Source organism: Scatophagus argus, chromosome 8 (assembly GCF_020382885.2).
Source record: "Scatophagus argus isolate fScaArg1 chromosome 8, fScaArg1.pri, whole genome shotgun sequence".
Classification (NCBI taxonomy): domain Eukaryota; kingdom Metazoa; phylum Chordata; class Actinopteri; family Scatophagidae; genus Scatophagus; species Scatophagus argus.
In genome coordinates, this window is record NC_058500.1 from 18,508,565 (window position 1) to 18,528,074 (window position 19,510).

General features: G+C 41.2%; 5 protein-coding genes across 7 annotated transcripts in view; 3 read left to right on the top strand and 2 right to left on the bottom strand.

Moving 5' to 3' along the window:
- The window catches only part of cep104 (centrosomal protein 104), a 31,788-nt gene extending 29,318 nt beyond the window's left edge, over positions 1-2,470 (top strand). For 2 of the 3 annotated variants that reach the window (XM_046396728.1, XM_046396727.1), the window contains one exon: positions 200-2,470. In XM_046396728.1, coding sequence (XP_046252684.1) covers positions 200-330 — 131 coding nt within the window. In that variant the 3' untranslated portion in view covers positions 331-2,470. The remainder of the gene's footprint in view (positions 1-199) is intronic. The other variant, XR_006844077.1, reaches the window with a different exon arrangement.
- Positions 2,471-2,532: 62 nt separating this feature from the next.
- b3gnt7l (UDP-GlcNAc:betaGal beta-1,3-N-acetylglucosaminyltransferase 7, like) lies at positions 2,533-4,843 on the bottom strand. The gene has a single exon (XM_046396729.1). The coding sequence runs from the start codon at positions 4,501-4,503 to the stop codon at positions 3,271-3,273; it is 1,233 nt and encodes a 410-aa protein (XP_046252685.1). The 5' UTR covers positions 4,504-4,843; the 3' UTR covers positions 2,533-3,270.
- A 1,430-nt stretch (positions 4,844-6,273) lies between these two features.
- c8h1orf174 (chromosome 8 C1orf174 homolog) lies at positions 6,274-10,546 on the top strand. Its single transcript, XM_046397511.1, has 4 exons — positions 6,274-6,451; positions 7,738-7,809; positions 8,115-8,486; positions 9,055-10,546. The coding sequence occupies exons 1-4, from the start codon at positions 6,440-6,442 to the stop codon at positions 9,193-9,195; spliced, it is 597 nt and encodes a 198-aa protein (XP_046253467.1). The 5' UTR covers positions 6,274-6,439; the 3' UTR covers positions 9,196-10,546.
- Positions 10,468-14,142, bottom strand: dffb (DNA fragmentation factor, beta polypeptide (caspase-activated DNase)). Its single transcript, XM_046397510.1, has 7 exons — positions 13,970-14,142; positions 12,899-13,028; positions 12,564-12,749; positions 12,030-12,109; positions 11,767-11,940; positions 11,458-11,558; positions 10,468-11,023 (listed from the first exon to the last, which is right to left on the bottom strand). The coding sequence occupies exons 1-7, from the start codon at positions 14,090-14,092 to the stop codon at positions 10,774-10,776; spliced, it is 1,044 nt and encodes a 347-aa protein (XP_046253466.1). The 5' UTR covers positions 14,093-14,142; the 3' UTR covers positions 10,468-10,773.
- Positions 14,143-14,587: 445 nt separating this feature from the next.
- nphp4 (nephronophthisis 4) overlaps positions 14,588-19,510 on the top strand; it is a 148,937-nt gene continuing 144,014 nt past the window's right edge. The window contains exons 1-3 of the mRNA XM_046397509.1: positions 14,588-14,942; positions 15,027-15,206; positions 15,783-15,926. Coding sequence (XP_046253465.1) covers positions 15,030-15,206; positions 15,783-15,926 — 321 coding nt within the window. The 5' untranslated portion in view covers positions 14,588-14,942; positions 15,027-15,029. The remainder of the gene's footprint in view (positions 14,943-15,026; positions 15,207-15,782; positions 15,927-19,510) is intronic.

The following is a 19,510-nucleotide window of genomic DNA, read 5'->3' on the forward strand; positions in this document are numbered from 1 at the left end:
AGAAAGTGAGTCTTATGGTGTGACCACAACACACTAAGTGTCAGGAGATAATCTCCCCCGGTGTGCAGCCACATCACCATGAGCTGCTCACATCATGTTTGTACTTATATCACAGGTAATGCGGGTGGTGTCGTTTAGTGGTAAATAGTACACAGAAGGTTTACTGTATGTGTTTTTCTGTGTGTGTGTGTGTGTCCAGGCAGGGCCGTTGGTGGAGCCAAGCTGAAGCAGGCCTGGTCGGTGGGAGCCAAAGCCAGGCCCATGGGCAGAGGCAGCCGGATCCCAGCCCTGGCACCCAAGGCCAGAGGACATATGCCAGGGAAGCACTAAAATTGGTTCTAAGCCCCCAGAGGACCCAGAGGGAGAGCAAACATCCCTGTACTAATCCCTTACCCATATTTTTTGGCCTCTCGTTTCAGCATATTGGCACTTAGAGAAAACGGAGAGGTGGGAATAGTCATCAACATTTGCAATAGGATTTTAAAGGCCAATACTGATTTGTAATTTATATATTTTACATTTTGGGTTACCAAACATGGAATAACCCTGCCTCTGTACAAGCTGGCAGTACAGCATAGTGCTGTGTCCTCTTATTGAGACAGTGGAGGTTCACCGCAATTAGCTCTGATTAAATACCAAAGAAATAACAATTATTGATTAGGGATCCTCCATATTTAAAGTGCAAAACAAAACAGCATAAACATTACAATTGTTAAATTAGTTTCAATGTTTCTCACTTTAAACATCTGGTGCGCCAAAATGAACATTGTGGCAACTTGGATCCACAGGTCCCACTCTGGGCAGCCATGGTTCATACTGTATGTCAAACCTCTGGCATCACACAGGAGTCAGGCTGATAAACATGAGCAGACTGTGTCCTGCTCACTAATGTCTCCTTACCGGACATCTCAGTTTTCGTATCTCTCACTGCCGTGTGGAACCTCTGGTGTGGGGATCTCTGCAGCTTAAATTGGCTGTCCTTTGACATGATTTACAAAGTCCACACACTCAATTGGCAATGCAGGCTTTTGTTATGAAATGTACAGACTCTGACTTTGTTCTGTGATAACCCTGGTGACGTCACTCTGACATCATTAGGGTTATTTTGTCAAACTTGACCCCTCCAGAGCCACAGATAAATTACAGAAGTGTTTTCACAGGCCTGTGAACAAGCCTTTCTGTGGAAAATTCGAACTTCCCTTTAAAGCTGCACAAACTGTTCAACGCTGTTGCAAATGGGAACATTTTATTTCAAGATGGTAGTAGATGACAACTTTTACATTTCAAAAACAACTTTGAGGATTTTTAGCCAAAATGAGTAATCAGACTCTGCGTGCATACAGGATGACTCAGGGTAAGAGCTCCGCATGGATAACCAGCGTAGTATCATTACATATGTAATCAGTCACTTCCTCTTTTAAAAGGACGATAGCAGTTTCTGCAGCACCCCTTGTAGAGAGGCAGTGATGACACGAGAGAAGGAAAGGGGTTTAGTTACAAGCTGAAAGCTTTGCTGCCTTGGCAACGCTCCAGCAGATGATGCTTCAGTCCTGAACGCATCAACAACCTGAGTGTCGCTTTACTGTCAGCTTCCCACTTTGCTGTCTGTTTACATTTTCATTTCTGCTCTTAAATAGATTATATAGAGGGGATATAGTAGCACTTTGCCAAAGGGCTGACGCTTCATCGCTGATATTTCAGTACAGTATGGACTTAATTTATACTTCTGCTTAATGCCTACTGACAATCTTGAGTACATAGCACAGTTTTATATGCTATGCTAGTCCACTGACAGAAAATACACCCTTTTAACATGATAATTCAAATGAAACAAACATACAGTGGAGCTGAATGCACTGTATACAGTAGATTTTGTTTAGCACCTACTGATTATGACACCAACAAACACATTGAGGCACTTCATGGCTTTAAAATGGCTTTAAAGGCAAACTCAGAGTTTAAGAACTCTCAAATAGCAAGATTAATCATCAGCGCTATAATTCTGCTACTTCTAATGTCCAACACAGTGTTATGACCATGTTGATTGTATTGTATCTGTTATTTAACCACAGCCAAGAATGTGAACATCCTCAAAGCAGCAGCCTGAGGTGTTCTCAGATTTTCGATTTTACAGATTTTGCTTTTACAAATTGTCACGTCATTTAGGGAAATTCTTTTTTTTTTAATGTGTGCATTAACACAAACTGTTGTATTAGTGGAGAAACAACTTAACAAGTACAGTTTATGTATAAGGGAGTCTGTTTGGTTTTTAGCGTCCCAGTCCTTCATTATTACTTTAATATGCTACTGTATTGGGGACTATTGCATCAGTGGATAATTTATTTTTTATGTGCACAGTCGTCTATATTTTCTGAGAAATAGTCACTTTGACATCAAATGGCTATTTTATGTCTGCAAAAGTATCTGTATTTGTTTAAAGAAAGCTACATTAAACTGAACATCGAAACTCCCCAGTTGTCCACATGTCAGTGTGAGTCAAATGCTGCGACATTCATTCTGTATTTACAAAAGTGACAGACAGCCCCAGTTTTATTTACACTATCATACATAAATCTACATCAAAATCATTACAGCTCTTTGTTTTCTTTGGTTTTTTGCCTCTGCAAATCATAAACGAATGAATTAACTCTTAAAAAATACAATACAATGTGAAATAGAACAATATATTACCTTTAAAAAAAATCAACTTATTTGATTTGTACAATGTCAGTACACTAGAAAATAATCACTCAGCTGTCTGCTATGAGTCCACGTAGTTCACTTTGACAGGCACACTGAAATCCTGAAACCAGAAACTGATGATAAAATCAGCAGTTTCAAAGGAACACCTGGATGTAAAAAGTCTTATTTGTACCTGCACAAACACGCAATAAAATCATCACAGCCATGTTTGTACATCAGCACTGGATCTCAGATTAACCTTGATGGAACTCCAGTGTGAAATGGCACGAAGAATAACAAACCTAGAAGCCTCTCTGGGACGAGTGCTCCGTGTGGATCTGCGTGGTAGTGGTTTCACAAAATGGAAAAATCTAAGCGGGACTAGTGGACTGGAAACTCAACCTGTTTCACAACGTTTTCATTTGACTTTCTGAAAATATGTGGATGGTGATGAAAACGTGGTCATGGTTGTTTGCCAGTTGCACTACATGACTCAGCATATGCGGCAAAGCTCATCATGTATGATCAACTGAAAGCACGAGTTTTCTGTGCATTCAGTTCAGTTTGGGTGAAGTGATTTAGTGTCGTTCATATGGTGGTCTTTTGAGCGCATATCAGGTCCTCGTTGTGCACTACGCTCCACATCCTGAGCAGCTCCTGCGCGCTCAGTTTGTGCACCACGATGAGGTTTTTGTAAAAGCATGGCTCGCTGTTCATGGGGCTCACCCTGCGCCTGGTGATGCCGAAGGTCCTGAAGCCCGGATGCATCTCTGGGGACAAGTGAAGCTTCTGCAGGCACATCCCCAAAAACACGTCGTCAATCGGGTACAACTCCAGGTCCTCCGAGACCACGAAGAGCCTCCTGGCCAGCTGGGAGGACATCAGAAACCCCCCACCTCCGACGTACGGGGGGTATGGCTTATCGTACAGCTCTTTGGGGATGTAGTACTTGCTCTGTCGGTTTCGGATGGGGATCGCCTTGGAGATCGTGTCCCCCACAAACAAGCTGGCCTCTTTGCGCTCCTCCAGCTTGAAGCCGATGAGCTCCAGTAGGTTGTGCGTGTTCACAAACACATCATCATCTCCTTTGAATATGAACTGCACCCCGGAGCAGTAGATGTCGAACCACTTGAGAAAGTTGACTTCTTTAAGGGTCAGGTTGAAGAAGGTGTCCATAAAGTCCCACTGGAGGATGTCCCCGTAGATCTGGTCCTCGTACTCGATCAGTTTCTGGAGGTTCTTAGTGTCTTTGCCGGTCGCCGGGCTTCCCAAAAGAAATAAAGTTTTGATTTTCTTCCCATCCGCCGTGTGCTCCTTGCCCCAGGTTTTGCGCACCGCTTCCCGCCGGTCGTGCTGCTCGATAACGGATTTGACCACCATGAGGAGGTGCACCTCTCCATTCGCGCATTTCTCCGGGTGGTTTATGAGCATGGGGAAGTACCTGCAGTGTCTGTGCAGAACAAACTGGTGAAATCTCGGGTCCAAGCGCCGGAACCAGTCCTGGGTCCTCACCGACGCGTCCTCGCTGCAGTTGACAACCTGCGCGTCCCAGGAAGGAGTCCCGTTGGAGACCCCGTGTGCGTCCAAATCGTTCCCGAGCGCTGGAGAATCTGAGCTCCCCAAACTACTTTTAACGACCCCCCTTTTGAATGAAAAACAGTCGGAGCCGCACCAGTCGGCATCCCTCGCATGTTTGACTCCAACTCCGTCCTTCTCTGCCAGTTTCAGCTTCTGGATCATGAGAAAAGAGGCGAAAACCAGAGACAGACTCAGCAGGGGTTTCAGTAGACCGACCCGCTTTCTCCTGAAAAGATGATCCATGGCTCTCACTGCGGCGCCCGGAGACCGTCAGACGCTGTACCTGTTGCCCTCATAGTGTTTCACAACTGTGTGCTGAAGTTCGGTCCACCACCGCCGTACCTGCTCATTTGGACACCAGAGGTCGAGTCCTCTGCTACCTGAGAGCGCTGACACTGAAGTGGCCCCTGGGCCTCTTTGGCCCATGACGGCGCTCAGTGGAATCACACGTCGCCTCTTCGTGCGGGGAACTGATGCGGGATACGCAGCGTCCTCCCCCCAGGCGCGTTTCCCGTCTCTGCTCTGTTTCCACGCAAACTGACTGGAGACCTGCTGCGCGACAATTCTCTCTCTCCTTCTCCAAGGACACCAACATTTCCCCTCCCCCTAATGATGCACACTGATCTGAGAGCAGCGGGTTTCTCATTTCTCACACACACCAGGTGTCCGACACGTTGTAATGCCGACCATCAGGACAGAATTTGATCTGTTTGAGCGACCTATAGACGCGCATTTATCCCCTTTTATCTATTGGTTTTAAGTAATATTGGGCTACATGGCTAAAAATATAATAACCACAAATAACATAGCACAGGAATTATTTAGAAATGATGGAAACAAACAATGAACTTTTAAACGTTACACATGTTTTCAGGTAAACCTCATACAAAAAAGTTCCTTTATAAATACAAGGTAGACCATTAATTTATATTATTAATTTTAACTCATATTAATAAAAAATTATTAGACCCAGTCTGTAAAATATTTCGTTTCACTGCCCTTAAAACATACCAATGAGGAATGTGGATGCAAGACAAAAGCAAAGCGCCATTATTTCACAAATGTATTCCCTCAAGTGATCAAGTGAACGTTTAAAAATTAGAGGGATAGTTTTTACTGAGCAGTCCAAGATGGCTTTTCTTACCTCGTTTGTTTAATTTAAAAAGGCAAGATCCACACGTCTTCCCAAGTGTAGCATGTGTTCAGCTATTTCAGTATATTATTAGAAAAGGAATTTCTGATTTTCTTGTTGAAATATTAGCCTTGTGAACTAAACGACAAGCATCAACAGGTGGAAAAACAGGAAACCGACATAATGTAAAAGGAACGGTGTCAGAAACAAAGGGAAATTATTTGGGTGGAATGGACACGCTCCAAAATATTCTGAATTATTGCATAGCTGTTCATTTGTTTAAAGTAAAACGTCCAAACAATGCATACAATTCTTGAAAACAATTCTCACTCTTTTTCACTGCCAACAAACACATTTAGATTCCCTCTTTGCACGGAGAATGGAATTAGACAATCTCCAGCACCCTCTTGTGGACATTTTCAGCAACTACATTTTGTTTCCTCCCTGCTTGTCGCCTCACACCACCCGTGAGTTCAACCTAAACCACAACCTAGGAAATCAGAATTTGACTAAAACAGAATTCCTCTCCAACGTTTACCGTGGAACAAACACGGTTTACTGTGTAACTGTCATTGCACGTAACGTAAACACGCAGCCAAATCCACCTGATGAGCCAACAGAAGCGTTAAGGCGATGAGTCTTGAGTGAAAAGTATTTACATACATAAATAGGCCTATAAGCGGAAAAAGATGAGTTTGCCTTCAAAATAAAATCATAGCAATTCTGTAAACGTAACACGGCGGTAAGTTTTTTAAAAGTGAAAATAATTAATCGACCTGTTACTGTAAAAATATTCAAACAAAAAATGTTAAAAGAACCACACAGTCAGGTGGAAGTGACTTTAACACTGCGATGCAGACCAGAAGCTCTGACCTCCGAGTGAACCTTACAAACAGGAAACACACTGAGGCGACGCCACATATCGTTAAATTAGTGCATAGTTGTTTGTGGCCGCTCAGAGTCGATTGATCTGAAAGGTAATACCGAACGAGAGAGCCGACACTTGTGCTTTGGGCGTCGCTGACAACAGAAGCAGCACAGCAGCAAATGATACAAAAGGTTTGTGTTTAGCTAACTTAGGCTATTAAAATAACAGGCAGCTAGCGTTATGCTCGTAAATAAATTACCGGTAGCCGATAGCTGTCGTGCTAGCCTTATGAGCGTATAGCCAGTATGTCGAAATCGATTATCGCACCGTTTTGTTTTGCTGTTAGTTTCTTTCCCCATAACGTTAATGTTTGTGTCATTATAGCCACATATAACGTTGAAGTGGGTCTTGAGCCATGTGACTATGATTTGTTAATGAAACGTGACCCAACCGAGGTCCCGTTCTCTGCGATGGCTTGTTTTCAGATGGTACGCATTCGAAAGCTCAGTTACTGTAATGCACTAAAGATACGTGTTAACAGGTATGATAGATCTTGTATGTTACGGACTTCAATTCGGCACAGCTTGAACAAACCAAAAGGGTACAAATGTAAAGGTAATTGAATGAAATCTCGAGACGTGGCGTTACGTTAAATTGACAATATTTTGGGAGGAATTTTGACAGCGCGGGATTCGCTGGGAAGCGTTGTTGACGTTTCAGACAGCTCAGGCGAATGCTCAGTTGCGTGGCTTGTTTATAAAAATGTAAACTTTTAATAGCAAATGATGAAGTTTTGTTTCCCCCATTTAACATTAATTTGAACCCCAAATATCCTGAAAACATCAGCCTTTAAACAATCACTCCAACAGTCGTCACCCAACATGTGAAGTATAGTGAAAGGCACCAAGAGTGTTCGCATTGTAAGTAGCAAATCAAATTTTAGTCTGCTGAGAAGATCCCACAGATATGAAACATTAGAATGAAGATTTTTCATAATCAATGTTGGACAGTAAGTAAAGTAAATAAATAAACCACAGCATTATCTTGTAGTGCAACTCTGACTAAAACCACACATAACATCCTTGAATATGCTAAACTCAGACGACATAGCTAGTTATCTGAGGCAGCCACTTCAGCCATGTGTGGATAAGTCACCTCGATGTGTCTGCCGGTGTGCACCTCTTGCACTGAAATATTTGCAACATGTTGATGCTCTTAAGGTCAAGTTTTAAAGCAGGCTCACATAAATTAATGCCCAGTAAAATGAAGTTAAACTACTCTGTGTTTTGGAGGCTTACTCAGCTTGTGATATGACAGAAGCCATGGAAGCTCAGTGAAAACATTTAGTTAGATGGTTGTTTAACAGGAGCCTCGGAGCAGTTGGTATAATGACAGCTGCCTTCGTGTTTACTGAGACTGTCATCAGTGTTGTGATTGCCAGAAGGCATCAAACAAACCACACCGTGTTGCTTTGCAGATGCCTGGTCAGCTTGCCAGCCTAAAGCCCAGGAAGCGGAAGAGCAGCTCTGAGGTCAGAAGCTCCAGAAAGGTTTGTATTAAGTCATGTACAGGAGAGAACTGCTCGTATAAAACGCAAGTTGAGGCAGCACTTTTATCCTGCTCTTTCTAACTAATCTGACCTCTTAAGATGAACTCTGTGTGTGTCTTTTGTTTTGTTTGTAACTGGCCAGATTTTCTGCATTTGGAAACTGTGCCTGGACACACACATTAGGTTCACTAACCAGTATGTGTAGCGTCCTGACTTGTGTTTGATGAAGTATCTTATAAGAGTAAAGGATATTGATAATGGTTGACTGTAATGTCATGCTAACCTTGGTCTGTGTGGGTCACCAGGCTTCTGCTACAAGGAAGAGATGTATGAAAAGTCCAAAGATGAATTCAGCAGCAGAGAGCAGTACAGCAGCCGGTGGTAACAGCAGGGCAGACGGCCCTCTGGAGAGACACTCTCGCATCAGCTGTGAATGCCACCAGTCTGCAGGCAGGAGGAGATGCTCAGCGTCACCAGAGCTCGAAGGACGGGAGGGCAAAGAAAACGAGCTGAGGACGGGCTTGGACTTGGACAGCTGCAGAGTGAACGGCACCGTGGACAAACAGGAGCCTGAGGACATGGAGTGTGAAGAAACGGACAAAAACATTTTCCCAGACGACGACAGTAATCAGATCCTTCCAGTGGAACAGTTCTTTGGAAACCTGGACGCGGTGCAGGTGAAGCATTCTGGTTCCTCTCCATATGAGAGAGCTAAATGTGAACAGCTATGTGCACATTTAGGACACAGCTCCTGCATTAATGTTTGGTTGTTTGGATTTATTTCCCTTCATTCCTACTCACAGGTGACATCATTCAACTGATTTACACTGACTACCAACTTTTAACCTTTTATGAGCTCAATTTTGGAGGGCGGGGGGGGTAGTTAGCTGCAACCTTGATGCTCAAAATAATACAACTTCCTGCTGCAGAATGCTTTCGACATTGCTTACATAATAATAATGATAATAACTCTGTAAGACAGTTAACAGCCAGTGATCAACAGTTGTGTCTTGTTTAGAAGAGCATGAAAATGGTATCAGACAGCTTCTTCTGGCTGTTGCAGCAATAGAAAAGGTTCCCCAAATCAGTCTGTAAAGAAACATTACCCTTACAACCACTCCGTTGACTTCCGTCCGCTAAAGTCTACTATATTAAAAGTCTTCATGTGGGATCCTTTTAGTGCTGGAACAGTTTGTATGTTGTTTAGGTGAAGATTATTTATTTATTTATTTTTTTATTCTGCAGGACTTTCCTCAGAGATCGTCAACGACTTCTGGCCGCGTTCAGAGGGAGAGCAGGCGACGACATTACTACGCGCGAGAGGACAGCGATGAAGAGGAGGTGGACCTCTGCAGTACGCAGTGCGATGACAGGGGGGGCACTTAGTGAAGAGTGCCTCAGCTGACTAACCACTGACTGTGCTGGACTCATAGTTGTGCCTCTCAGCACCTCAGAAAAAGCAGCCGGATTAAGCTTCCTATTGTGATACTGCATGCAATCAGCCCTAAAATCAGTCAGAAATATACCACGTGTCGATGTTCTTGAGTCACTGGTGGTGAATCCCCCCCACCTGTGATGTAAGTGACGTACGAACGTGCTGTAGCTGAATCTGCTGTCAGCCAACCAGCACCTACAGACAATATTGTGGGTGCACTTGTACTTGCCTTAAACTGGAGTCTAGTACCCCGACATGACTCTGCAAACATTTGGAAAGAAACGTCTCGACGGTCAACTTGGGAATCGTGTTGATGTGATGATTTTTGACTTGACAAGGACCGTCCAAACACACAAAACGGCCAAGCTGTATTCAGCCCATAGCGTGTGGCCTGATACCTGAATATTTTATTCACATATTTGTTTGAGCATAGCTACATTTATTGGGTAAATATGTACATATTCATTAGTGCTTGTTTAATTATTTATTGCTTGTTTGCTGCTCACGCCGCCCTCGGCCCGGTCGTCTTTGGTCTCACTTGGATGGTGTGCTGGTCCGGCACTTTATTTAGACAAATCAGTCCACATTACATACTGCCCTATCATTGGAGTGCAAGCTTGCAGTTTGAGATTAGCCTGGAGAGATTTGCTGAATTAAAATAGCTTTTTTTCGTTTTTATTTTGCACAAACTTACAAATTCCAAGTTAGACAATGTAAAATGCAAAAGCCACATGTTAATAGATTTCCTGTTCTGGCTTCAGACTGTATAAATGTGATGAGGAGGGAGGACACGTGGCAAAAAGCAGCTTTTCATATCACTAATTCATTTTAGAAGAAGATTGAGCCATTACTTACAAAGCGTCTGATATTCCTCCTTCACATGTCGCATGTCTGTATGTTTATCAGTGCAGCTAATAATTTGACAAAATATCATAAAGCAATATGCATAAACAATTATTAAAAACAAAAATTAACTAAAACTTCAGGTTACTAGTTAAAGTCTTCTGTGTAAGTAAACTTTGAGTTCAAAAATGTCATCTAACTTTGCGGTTAATAATAATTGCACTTGCTTTTAACAACATTTTTTGTATTTTGTATCTATTTGATTGTCCTGACCTTCCTATCAGATATTTTAAACACATTTCTGCCTTATTTATGCAAAATAATTTTCATATTCTCCTATGCAACTTTCTGACAGAGTGAATGCCTCCCACATCAAGCAGTCATTGTAACCAGTTTATGTGCTTTACATCATTGTGCCAACACAAAGAACAAATAAATGTTTTTTTTCATGATTTTCAAGGTTTGCATCAGTGTCATTACTTGTTACATTACTTGTGTCTGAAAAAGGACTGTCAGCAAAACCAGTATCCTTACTAGATTAAAAAATGAGGTAAAAAGCCAGCCTGTTGACCTGATCTTGCTACAGTGGACCTGAGCTAATTATTCACAGAATAGATCAGTGTAATAAATTATGTCACAGCGCATACAAATGAAAGAAAACAAATTTTACATAAAAGTATGAATATTCACTGCAAGCGCCTCTTCTTCCCTGCGGCCTTGCGCCTCCCGTTGTCTGCGTTACGGGCTTGTCGATAAATCTCCTTGGTTTCACACAGCAGGTTGTGAGCTCCTTTCTTGTGGCACACGATGTGCACCAGCTTCAGGTTCTCCCTGGTGAACAGCAGGCGATAGAAGTAGTTCAGGTTGACATCAGCACTCTTGTGATTCTGTAGAGCTTCCAGCAGAGCGGGGATGACCGCCCTTTTCTTTTCAATCCTGGACACAAGATGAAGAAATGCTCTCAGTTATCTTGATACTTCGTGTACTCGTAGATCTACAGAATGGCCCCAAGCAAGTCCCTCACATCTGGTTTATATCAGAACACGGTCTATGAAAGTGTTACTGATCAGATCAGATTCCTCAGCACAGTCTGCATATGACTGCTTTATGTGAAACATGGCTTAACAGGACAGGGCCAATGGACCAAAGCACGTTACACAGGCTTCTCAACGAGGGGGGAGTGTTGCATTAATCCTAAGTGTATTCTCAACTTAATCTCCAAATGATTGAATTCAATGAAGGGCAGGCATCAATTGCATGATAACAGCAGGTGGAAATGGGGTCAAACAATACGCGAACAAGCATGTAAGCTGGGCTTGGTCTGCCCTTTGTAAGAGGGAAAATCTTTTTCACTGCGCTGAACCTCCAACCTGTGGTCTAGATTCCATGTGCTGAAGACGATCCTGCTCTCTTGGTTGCTGTAGGGGTTGATGGAGTGTAGGGACTGGCACACATCCTGGTCAAATGATCCCTGAAGAGGCACCAGAGTAGAAGAGATGTAAATAAGTTCAGAAGCAGGTGCAGTTCTTTCAAAATCACACTACAGACCCTGTCCCAGTCTAACCCCGATTTAGGTGTTTTTGTCTCAGATCTCAAAATTTCAAAGTCATATTTTCTCGCTCATCGAGCTCTGGTGGACCTATCAACATTTTGGCATGTGGTTTTCCTCCCTGTAATACCTGGCAGGTAAACCATCCTTCCCGAGTACAGAGGCGTTCCGGCTCCTTTTCAGTCCTGTCAAAGTAGCAGCCGTTGTACTTTGCCATCTTCAGCATTTCCACCAGGCAATTTGTTGCTTTCAGAAACTCTGCCCTCACTTTAGCCTTCTGTATGGTTTTAGTGGCATCAACCACCTGATAACAGAGACAGAAGACCAAAGTGTTTGCCATCATGCCAGATCCCTGAGGCTTCATGATTAAAAAAAAACAAAGAAGACTTCTACCTCTTTGACGTAGCCTCGTATCCTGCTTTCACAGCTGAACTTCATGTAGGCAGACTTTGTCTTGAATCGCGCATCAACACCTGAATTGAAACCAAATTTAACAAACTCAACTACAGATGAATTTCAAGGGTTTATCTGAACATCTTGCAGGCTACGGCCATGACATATTTGACATATGTCTGTCATTATTAGCATATGATAGGCCCAAACTATATGCTACATATTGGGATTATTCTGACAGATATTAGTTTGTGATACGAGTCATGATTTTAGTGCAGATGGTGATTTCTCCATTTCTTTTTCACTTTTTCTTTCACTTTCATCCAAAACTTGCACTTCCCCTGATTTGGATAACATTTCGATTGACTGTTTGGCCCTGCATTATAACATGAAAAAGCTTTGTTTTAACATGCCAAAGATCTCCTTAAAGTAAGAGTATTTTCATGGTTTTTTTTGTCACTGCGAGGGCAATACATTGTCATGAACTTAAGCAGCTCGAGAGCGGATGTCCAGAGTCTCCACTGGACTTTGTACCTTTGAACCAGTCTTCATCCTCGTCTCTGTTCTCCAGCTCAGATCTGTCCTCCAGGTTCTGCAGCAGGTCAGTCAGGACTTTACGCCACTTAGGAGTCTGCTCCTCAGACAGGAGGCCTTTTGCCGCTTCAATGAGGCCATCGCTGTGCAAGGCTGCGCTCAGTAACTGACTGATGTCATAGGCAACTGAAATCAGGAGCAGAGGGTTTACAACAACACCACTATCCAGTACTAAACTTACGGTATGTCCGGCCCAGAAGACACAAACACACACAGTGGTCTGAACTGAAGCATTTGTCTTTTTTAAACATTATTTTTAATGGTGTTCAGTTTACCTCCTCCACTCCATGTCTGATCTCTGGAGAGAAGAACAAGTTCAGTGTTGTCTGGCAGAGTCTGGAAGAATTTCTCCGTCACTTTTGCCCCATCAGTGTACAAACAAACATGTGCGCCAGAAGGTGGCAACTGGAAATGAGAATATGACATAAAATTAGAACAATGCAAAGAAAAAGAATAAGATGTAGAAATGAGATCTTTAATTTAAAATGTAAAAGTAGGCTCAAATTATGACATTTTCGTTCTTGTTTTCGTAAAATCTGAGCCCTTTCAGTAAAATGTTTTCACTTGAATGTATTTTTCAAGTTTCACATTACTCAAAAGGGAATTTTTGAATAGTGTCTTACACTGTGACAACTGTGAATACTGTGAAACACCACCTATACACATGACGAGTGAGTGGCCAGAAGCCGGGACGGGCTTGGACTACTGTCAGCTATCTTCTCATGGACAGATGTGTTACGATGTTTTACAGAAGGTGCAGACAATCTGGACAGACGCGTTGTGATGACGGAATACAGTGAGCTGCATTATCCTCCTTGAAGTTCTTGTTCTTTTGTTGATTAAATGCTGCCTTACGCAACAGAGCTATCTGTGTTTTGGCACAGTGAGTTTAATCGATATTTGACTGAAGACGAGCTGTAAAGTCTATCTATTTATCTATGTACAAAACACACTTAGTGACATATGTAGCAGTTAATTTGAAAGAGATAACGTGTTTAAAATACTGTGAAAGATCTGATGTGTCACTTGCTGATATATTTCATCAACCCACAGCGGGCTAAGGTGTTACTGACGTACAACAACGTATAACGTTGTATCTTATCATATAAGATAACTGTGCTGGCAGATGTTAGCATATCTCCTATGTTCCTAAGCCGTCTGAAGAACACAGTGTAATAATTATTTTCTCCCACTCTATCTTCCTCAAGGTGAAGACGACCCTTGCAGTTAACCAAACAGCCTTTGTTTACCGATAGAGTTGTTTGTTTTACCATATGAAGACACTCAGCGGAGCGATAACTTTTCTAGCTGTTAGAGAGAAAGCGGAAGACAATGTACGGGCTCACCTGTAATAACTGGCATCCTTTTTTAAGCAACTCCTTCACATCTCTTGCTGCAACTCCATATTTTCTGTTTTCACTGCAACTCCTAATTTTCACAGGTTTACTCTTCCCGAAGACTCCTACCATGGCACTGTTTTGAGTTTGTACCTACCGCTTCCGTCTTGCTCCTCGTGAAGCGGGCTATGTGAGGTCATATGAGATGATAGCGCCCTCTAGTGTTTCTCTTCTGATGTCGTTTAACAAGAAACGATTTCAATGAAAGTGAACAGTGCTGTTTTCATATTTTCATCCAGTAATGTGAATGTGCACTAGTTATATTTCCTTAACATTGTAATATTTATTAATCATTAATATTATATATAAAATAATCTTTATTGTCTTAGAATAGACTAGTCTATATAAACACCTATCAGCCATGACATTAAAACCAATGAAGCGAATAACGTTAAGCATCTGTTTACAATGCAATGTTCTGCGGGGAAAACCTTGGGTTCTGACAATCATGTTGTGAATGTTCTTTGACACACACCACCCACCTAAACATTGCAGACCAACACTCATATATATTGATATACATTCATATTTATTGAGTTGCATTACGCAAGAGTACATGGTAGTGAAGTTTGGAGTATAGGTCCTGACACTATTTTGGAAGACAGTAGAGTACACTGTGCTTTGGCAACGTGAAAATTACCATAGTAACTGATGCAGCGCGATGGGTAATACCAAATGAAAGGTGGAGGTTTAAAGACGACGGTTGCGAAGTTTTGTTTTGATGTTCACTTTAAGGGTAACTCGACTGGTTACATAAGTAAAGTCCTAATAGGTTGAATTCTCACCCTTTTTAACATTATTTTTACTCTTGGATTCCCCTCATTAAGTCACTGATTCACTCTGGTAACCCCTCTGCACTGAGTAGTAGAATCCGATTTCAATATGGCGGCTTCGGGATTGAAAATCCAAACGGCTAGATAAGGTAATATTTACAATAAGAACTCGGCTATGCCTTTATGCGTTTTTTCATTTTTTTCACTGTCATTTATGTTTCCATTAACTTCAGAGTATGGTGAAAACAGAAGACTTATCCACCATGGCGGACGGCTGGAGAGAAGTGTTTGAGAGAAGCCGGCTGGTTCCCCCGCCCAGCCAGACCGTCCGCCTAGCTGCGGACAACCACTTCACCCAGTCCCAAGGCTTCCAGCTCAACCTCAGCCGGCTCACTGCGGCTCACCTACCGCAGGTGACTGTCACAGCTAACGTTAAATGCCTCTTAGAGATGTGGATAAAGTTCTGCTCATGGAAGAGATGCCGTTGTACACCTAAATTCCGTGTAGTCTGAAATTTGTGGAGTAGAGTAGACTGACTTCTTCTGTCATTATGTAGCAAAAGATACGATACAGGCCTACAGTATCTCGCCCATATACTTAAGTCAGTGCATCTGAGGAAAACTCGCGAAACTCCGCCCGAAAAGTTTTTCTTTAATGTCACGTTACATTTTATTGAGCTGTCAATTATGTTAAACAATGCTTTGTACTATTGTAAACATGCCGTCGATCCCCATGTAAATTCGGTTTAGAGATAATCCACCATTACTGTCCAACCCGCCACTGCCTCTGTCAATTCAAAAAGTTTTGTGGAAAACGTGTTAATGGTGAACTAAATGTGTGTAGGAATTTATGGGTTTAAAGCTTCTATGAAGATCTTAAGAGAAGTTGAGCAGTTGTTAAATTGGACGATTTTAAGATTTTACTTTTTCTTACATACAAATCTTTTGTGATGAGGATTTTTTTTTAATATGGCTGTCTTTCCTTTTTAGTCACAGGAAACGTCAGAGGGGGAGCAAGATGTGACCTACCAGCTGAGAGTGACCCTGTTTGATAGAAATCACCAGCAGTTTTTTGGAAAAACATGGAAGAGCCGACCTCAGAGAATGAAAAACAGCAAGATCTCCTTCAATGAGGTAAGTTTATCATAACAGGCATTCTGCAAGTGACTGCAGATGACACGCAGCTGTGATTTACAGTGTGCTTAGACTCCTCTCATGTTGTTTGATAAGCAGTGGGTTGATGATTGTATATTAAAATCAGTGCCCATCCAAGCATAAATTACATCAATTTAGCTCCGCCATTATTGAATTAAAACTAACTCAAAAGCTCCACCACTTAGGGCCTTAAATTAGCAGTGATGATTGGACTGTGTTCTGCCACGCTCTTGAGAGTGTTGCCAGCTGAAACACAGCAACTTACAGATTGCCCTGATTAACAATAAGTGATTCCATTTACATCCAAACAGGTCCCATGTTATAAGAGATTCAATACATTTTCTCAGCATTCAAGATTAAGAAGTGGACATATTATGTGAAGCAGTGACGGCAGTGAATTACTGCATAGGATTTTTCAGAAGAAAGTCATGAATACTGTGCAAATTTTATCAACTACCGTTAACATTGCTGTGTGGGGCATACGATGATGAATGGTGGATTAGTTGGTAATCAGTTGCTGCAAATGGTAAGCATTCATTTAATTTTGCAGGGTAAGAGTTTAATTCATTTAAAATGGTTCTAAATCACACATACAGTTACACACTGTGGCAATATAAGAACCTGGTAATAAGATTGCCCTCAAAACCCCCGAAACCTTTGAAACTATTTCAATATAACATTAAATAGTGATGACTATAATAAACACAGACACAAAGTTTAACAAAGTTCAGAATTATGAACATAACATCTATAAGTATTGTTTATTTTATGTATAATATTTCTGTTATGATATGTATAATTCTATTTTGCAATGTTAATATATAAGACGATATATACTTTTTCTGGAAGGTATACCTTTCACTATAGACACAACACAGAACGGTTTTGGCTAATGCAGATAATGAAATAGTGGAAGAAGAAAAGGCAATCAATCAAAGTGATGCAAAAATCAGATAACAATCCTATTGCTGCCCACAATGACCCAGTCTGCCCAGATATATTAAAGAAAAACTATCACTGCCTATGAAATGCGCCGGTGCTAATAAGAGGGTCAGACCGATATCAGTCTGTCCGTATGCTCCCACACAGTCCTCAAGGTGATTTCATATTTCTGATGAGGCAAATATACAAATATTGATCAGAGGTAAAAAAAAAAAAATCCAACTGGAGATTGCACCGGCTCCCACATAAGTTACTGGAAAAGCTAGTATAAATAAAAACACCTCAGTTAGAGAAGCTGACAGTATGTCGTTGTTTAACTGTTCAGGTTTAGTTGTACTGGAGAGTCAATGTGCTTTGAGAAGTTGTGTTGATATTGCATTTCTTGGATTTTTGGAGGAACCACACTTCTTCCTTGTTGTGTAGTCACTGAGTTTTCGTGCTCCCACTGAACAAATGTGGTTGATTTTCAATCTGCATCTGCTGGATCTAAGAATTTAACAACGTATGGTTTTCGTTGCAGTATATCTACCTCTTTTAATGTGGTCGCAGTCACAACTCATGAATTCTCTGCTCATCCCCACAAATGAACAATAGAAAACACTTGTGCCATCTTGCTGTCACTGTCCTTATAGCTTGAACTTTGATGAGCACCGGTGCTATGAAGCAGTGCCAGTTTGTTAGCAGCAGGTGCCCAAAACCTGTGAGAAATGCAGTGAATTCAATATGGACCATTTGGCTTAATAGCATCCGTTAATCACCTCACAGCTATCTTGTGTGAAGCCTTTGGCCATAGCTTTAGACTGAATTACTGTGCGGCCAGGCATCCCAACCATATGTTACAGTCTTCAGTGCATACTGTATATGCTTGTGTGCTGGAGGTTTGTAGAAGCAGGCTGAGAGGGTTTACAGCTCATTATTATCACAGTTTAGTTCGTTTAGTTGTCTTTTTTGACATATTAACTTCCTGTTAACTTGCACTAAGAAAATGCAGTATGATCAGCCAGCCAGGGAACTTAAAAACTTTAATACTTTAACAGTGGAGAGCTTTACTGCCTTTTCTAATTACTGTTACTTGATACTAATGTAAAACTGAATTGGCAGAGGTAGAAGAAGTACTCCAATCTTGTACTTTTTCTAAAAGTATCAATACCACAGTGTAAAAATGTTCTGTTACAATTAAAAATCATACTAAGTTGCATTGTTCCTGTAAATAAACGATTTTTCTTATTTTTTGCATTTCTGGCAGGCTTTTGCGATGTGTTTATTATGCAGGTTCATAACGTGAAAGTAACTGAGAAATTACTTGATAAGAAACTTACTGTTGGATTAGCTGTAAATAAGTTTTGTAGAAAGTTGCTTTTCTTCTCTGAGAAAACTACTGTGGAATCAGCTGCTTGTTTTTGGCTGGAAACAGCTCCTCCTGTGATGTGGTGATCATTTTAGTTTTGTTTTCCCATCTTGTCGCTTTTATCATCGTATTAATATGCAGATTGTATTGCTGAAAGCTGTGTGTCCTGGCTACAAGTCATCCATTAGAATGTCAGTCCTCTATGATTTGAGGGTTGATTTGGTGCAGTTATGTGTATTTATTTTAGTATTCTTTATAATGTAATAATCTCTTTTGGAAGTAGTAATATTTCTATTACTAAGTCGACCTGTATAAGTCGACCTGTAGTTTTAGCCACACATGGGGTTGGGGTTATACTTAAATCACTGTCTCACTTCTTTGCACTTTTTACATTTTTTTCACTTTGTCCAACTGTTGGTCTTTGAGTCTTTTCTCCCTTGTAATCATCATTTCATAAATGGAACAAAGAAACATTTTTTAAGTCGGACTTTGTGATGAAAGATGTGCTTTGATGATGAAATTTTCAATTTCATCTTGAAAATGCTAAGGAGAATGTCTTAGCTGGGGTGGACATGTGACACAAAAGACAAAATATACAAGACTGATTTTGAAATATACCACAAAGCACTTTGTCATCATGCTATCCATTCAACTTAACAGGACCTTGTTTGTTCAGATAGGAGTCATCCGGTCTCTCATGTTTATGCTGCTCTGGTGGCTTACTTCTGGTACAGTTGGTAAAACTAAAACGATGGCTATGATCAAGGCTTTACATGTCAGCGGTCAATTGTCAGATGTCAAGTCAAATGTGAGACTTTGAGAAACCGGCGCATTTTGCTTAGGTGTAAGTCTTGTTCTTACAGGTAAAATTAAGCCTACATTTAGTTTCTTCGGTTAATTTTTTCTGTTCCATAAGTTTAATCTAGGCTATCATGCTCATATCTGTGATAAAGGGTTATTCAGCAGGGAGTTGTGAATGAGTATACACAAAAGGGCTTTAAAATGACTGACAGTGGAGAAACATTAAATGTCACTTACAATAAAACATTAGAACTCGACTTCAGTTGATTAATTTTCATTAAAAAAAACCTTAATTATTTTCTTCTTGATAATTCATTTTGAACAATTACTACAACCTCTTGTTGGGGTGAGTTATGGGATATGCTTCACACTGGAAGCAAGTATTTTATGTCTGTGCTGGAAGGAAGGAGGAATGAGGAAACAAGGAAGGCCTTTACTACCACTTCTGTGTGTAAATCCACATCATCAGCAT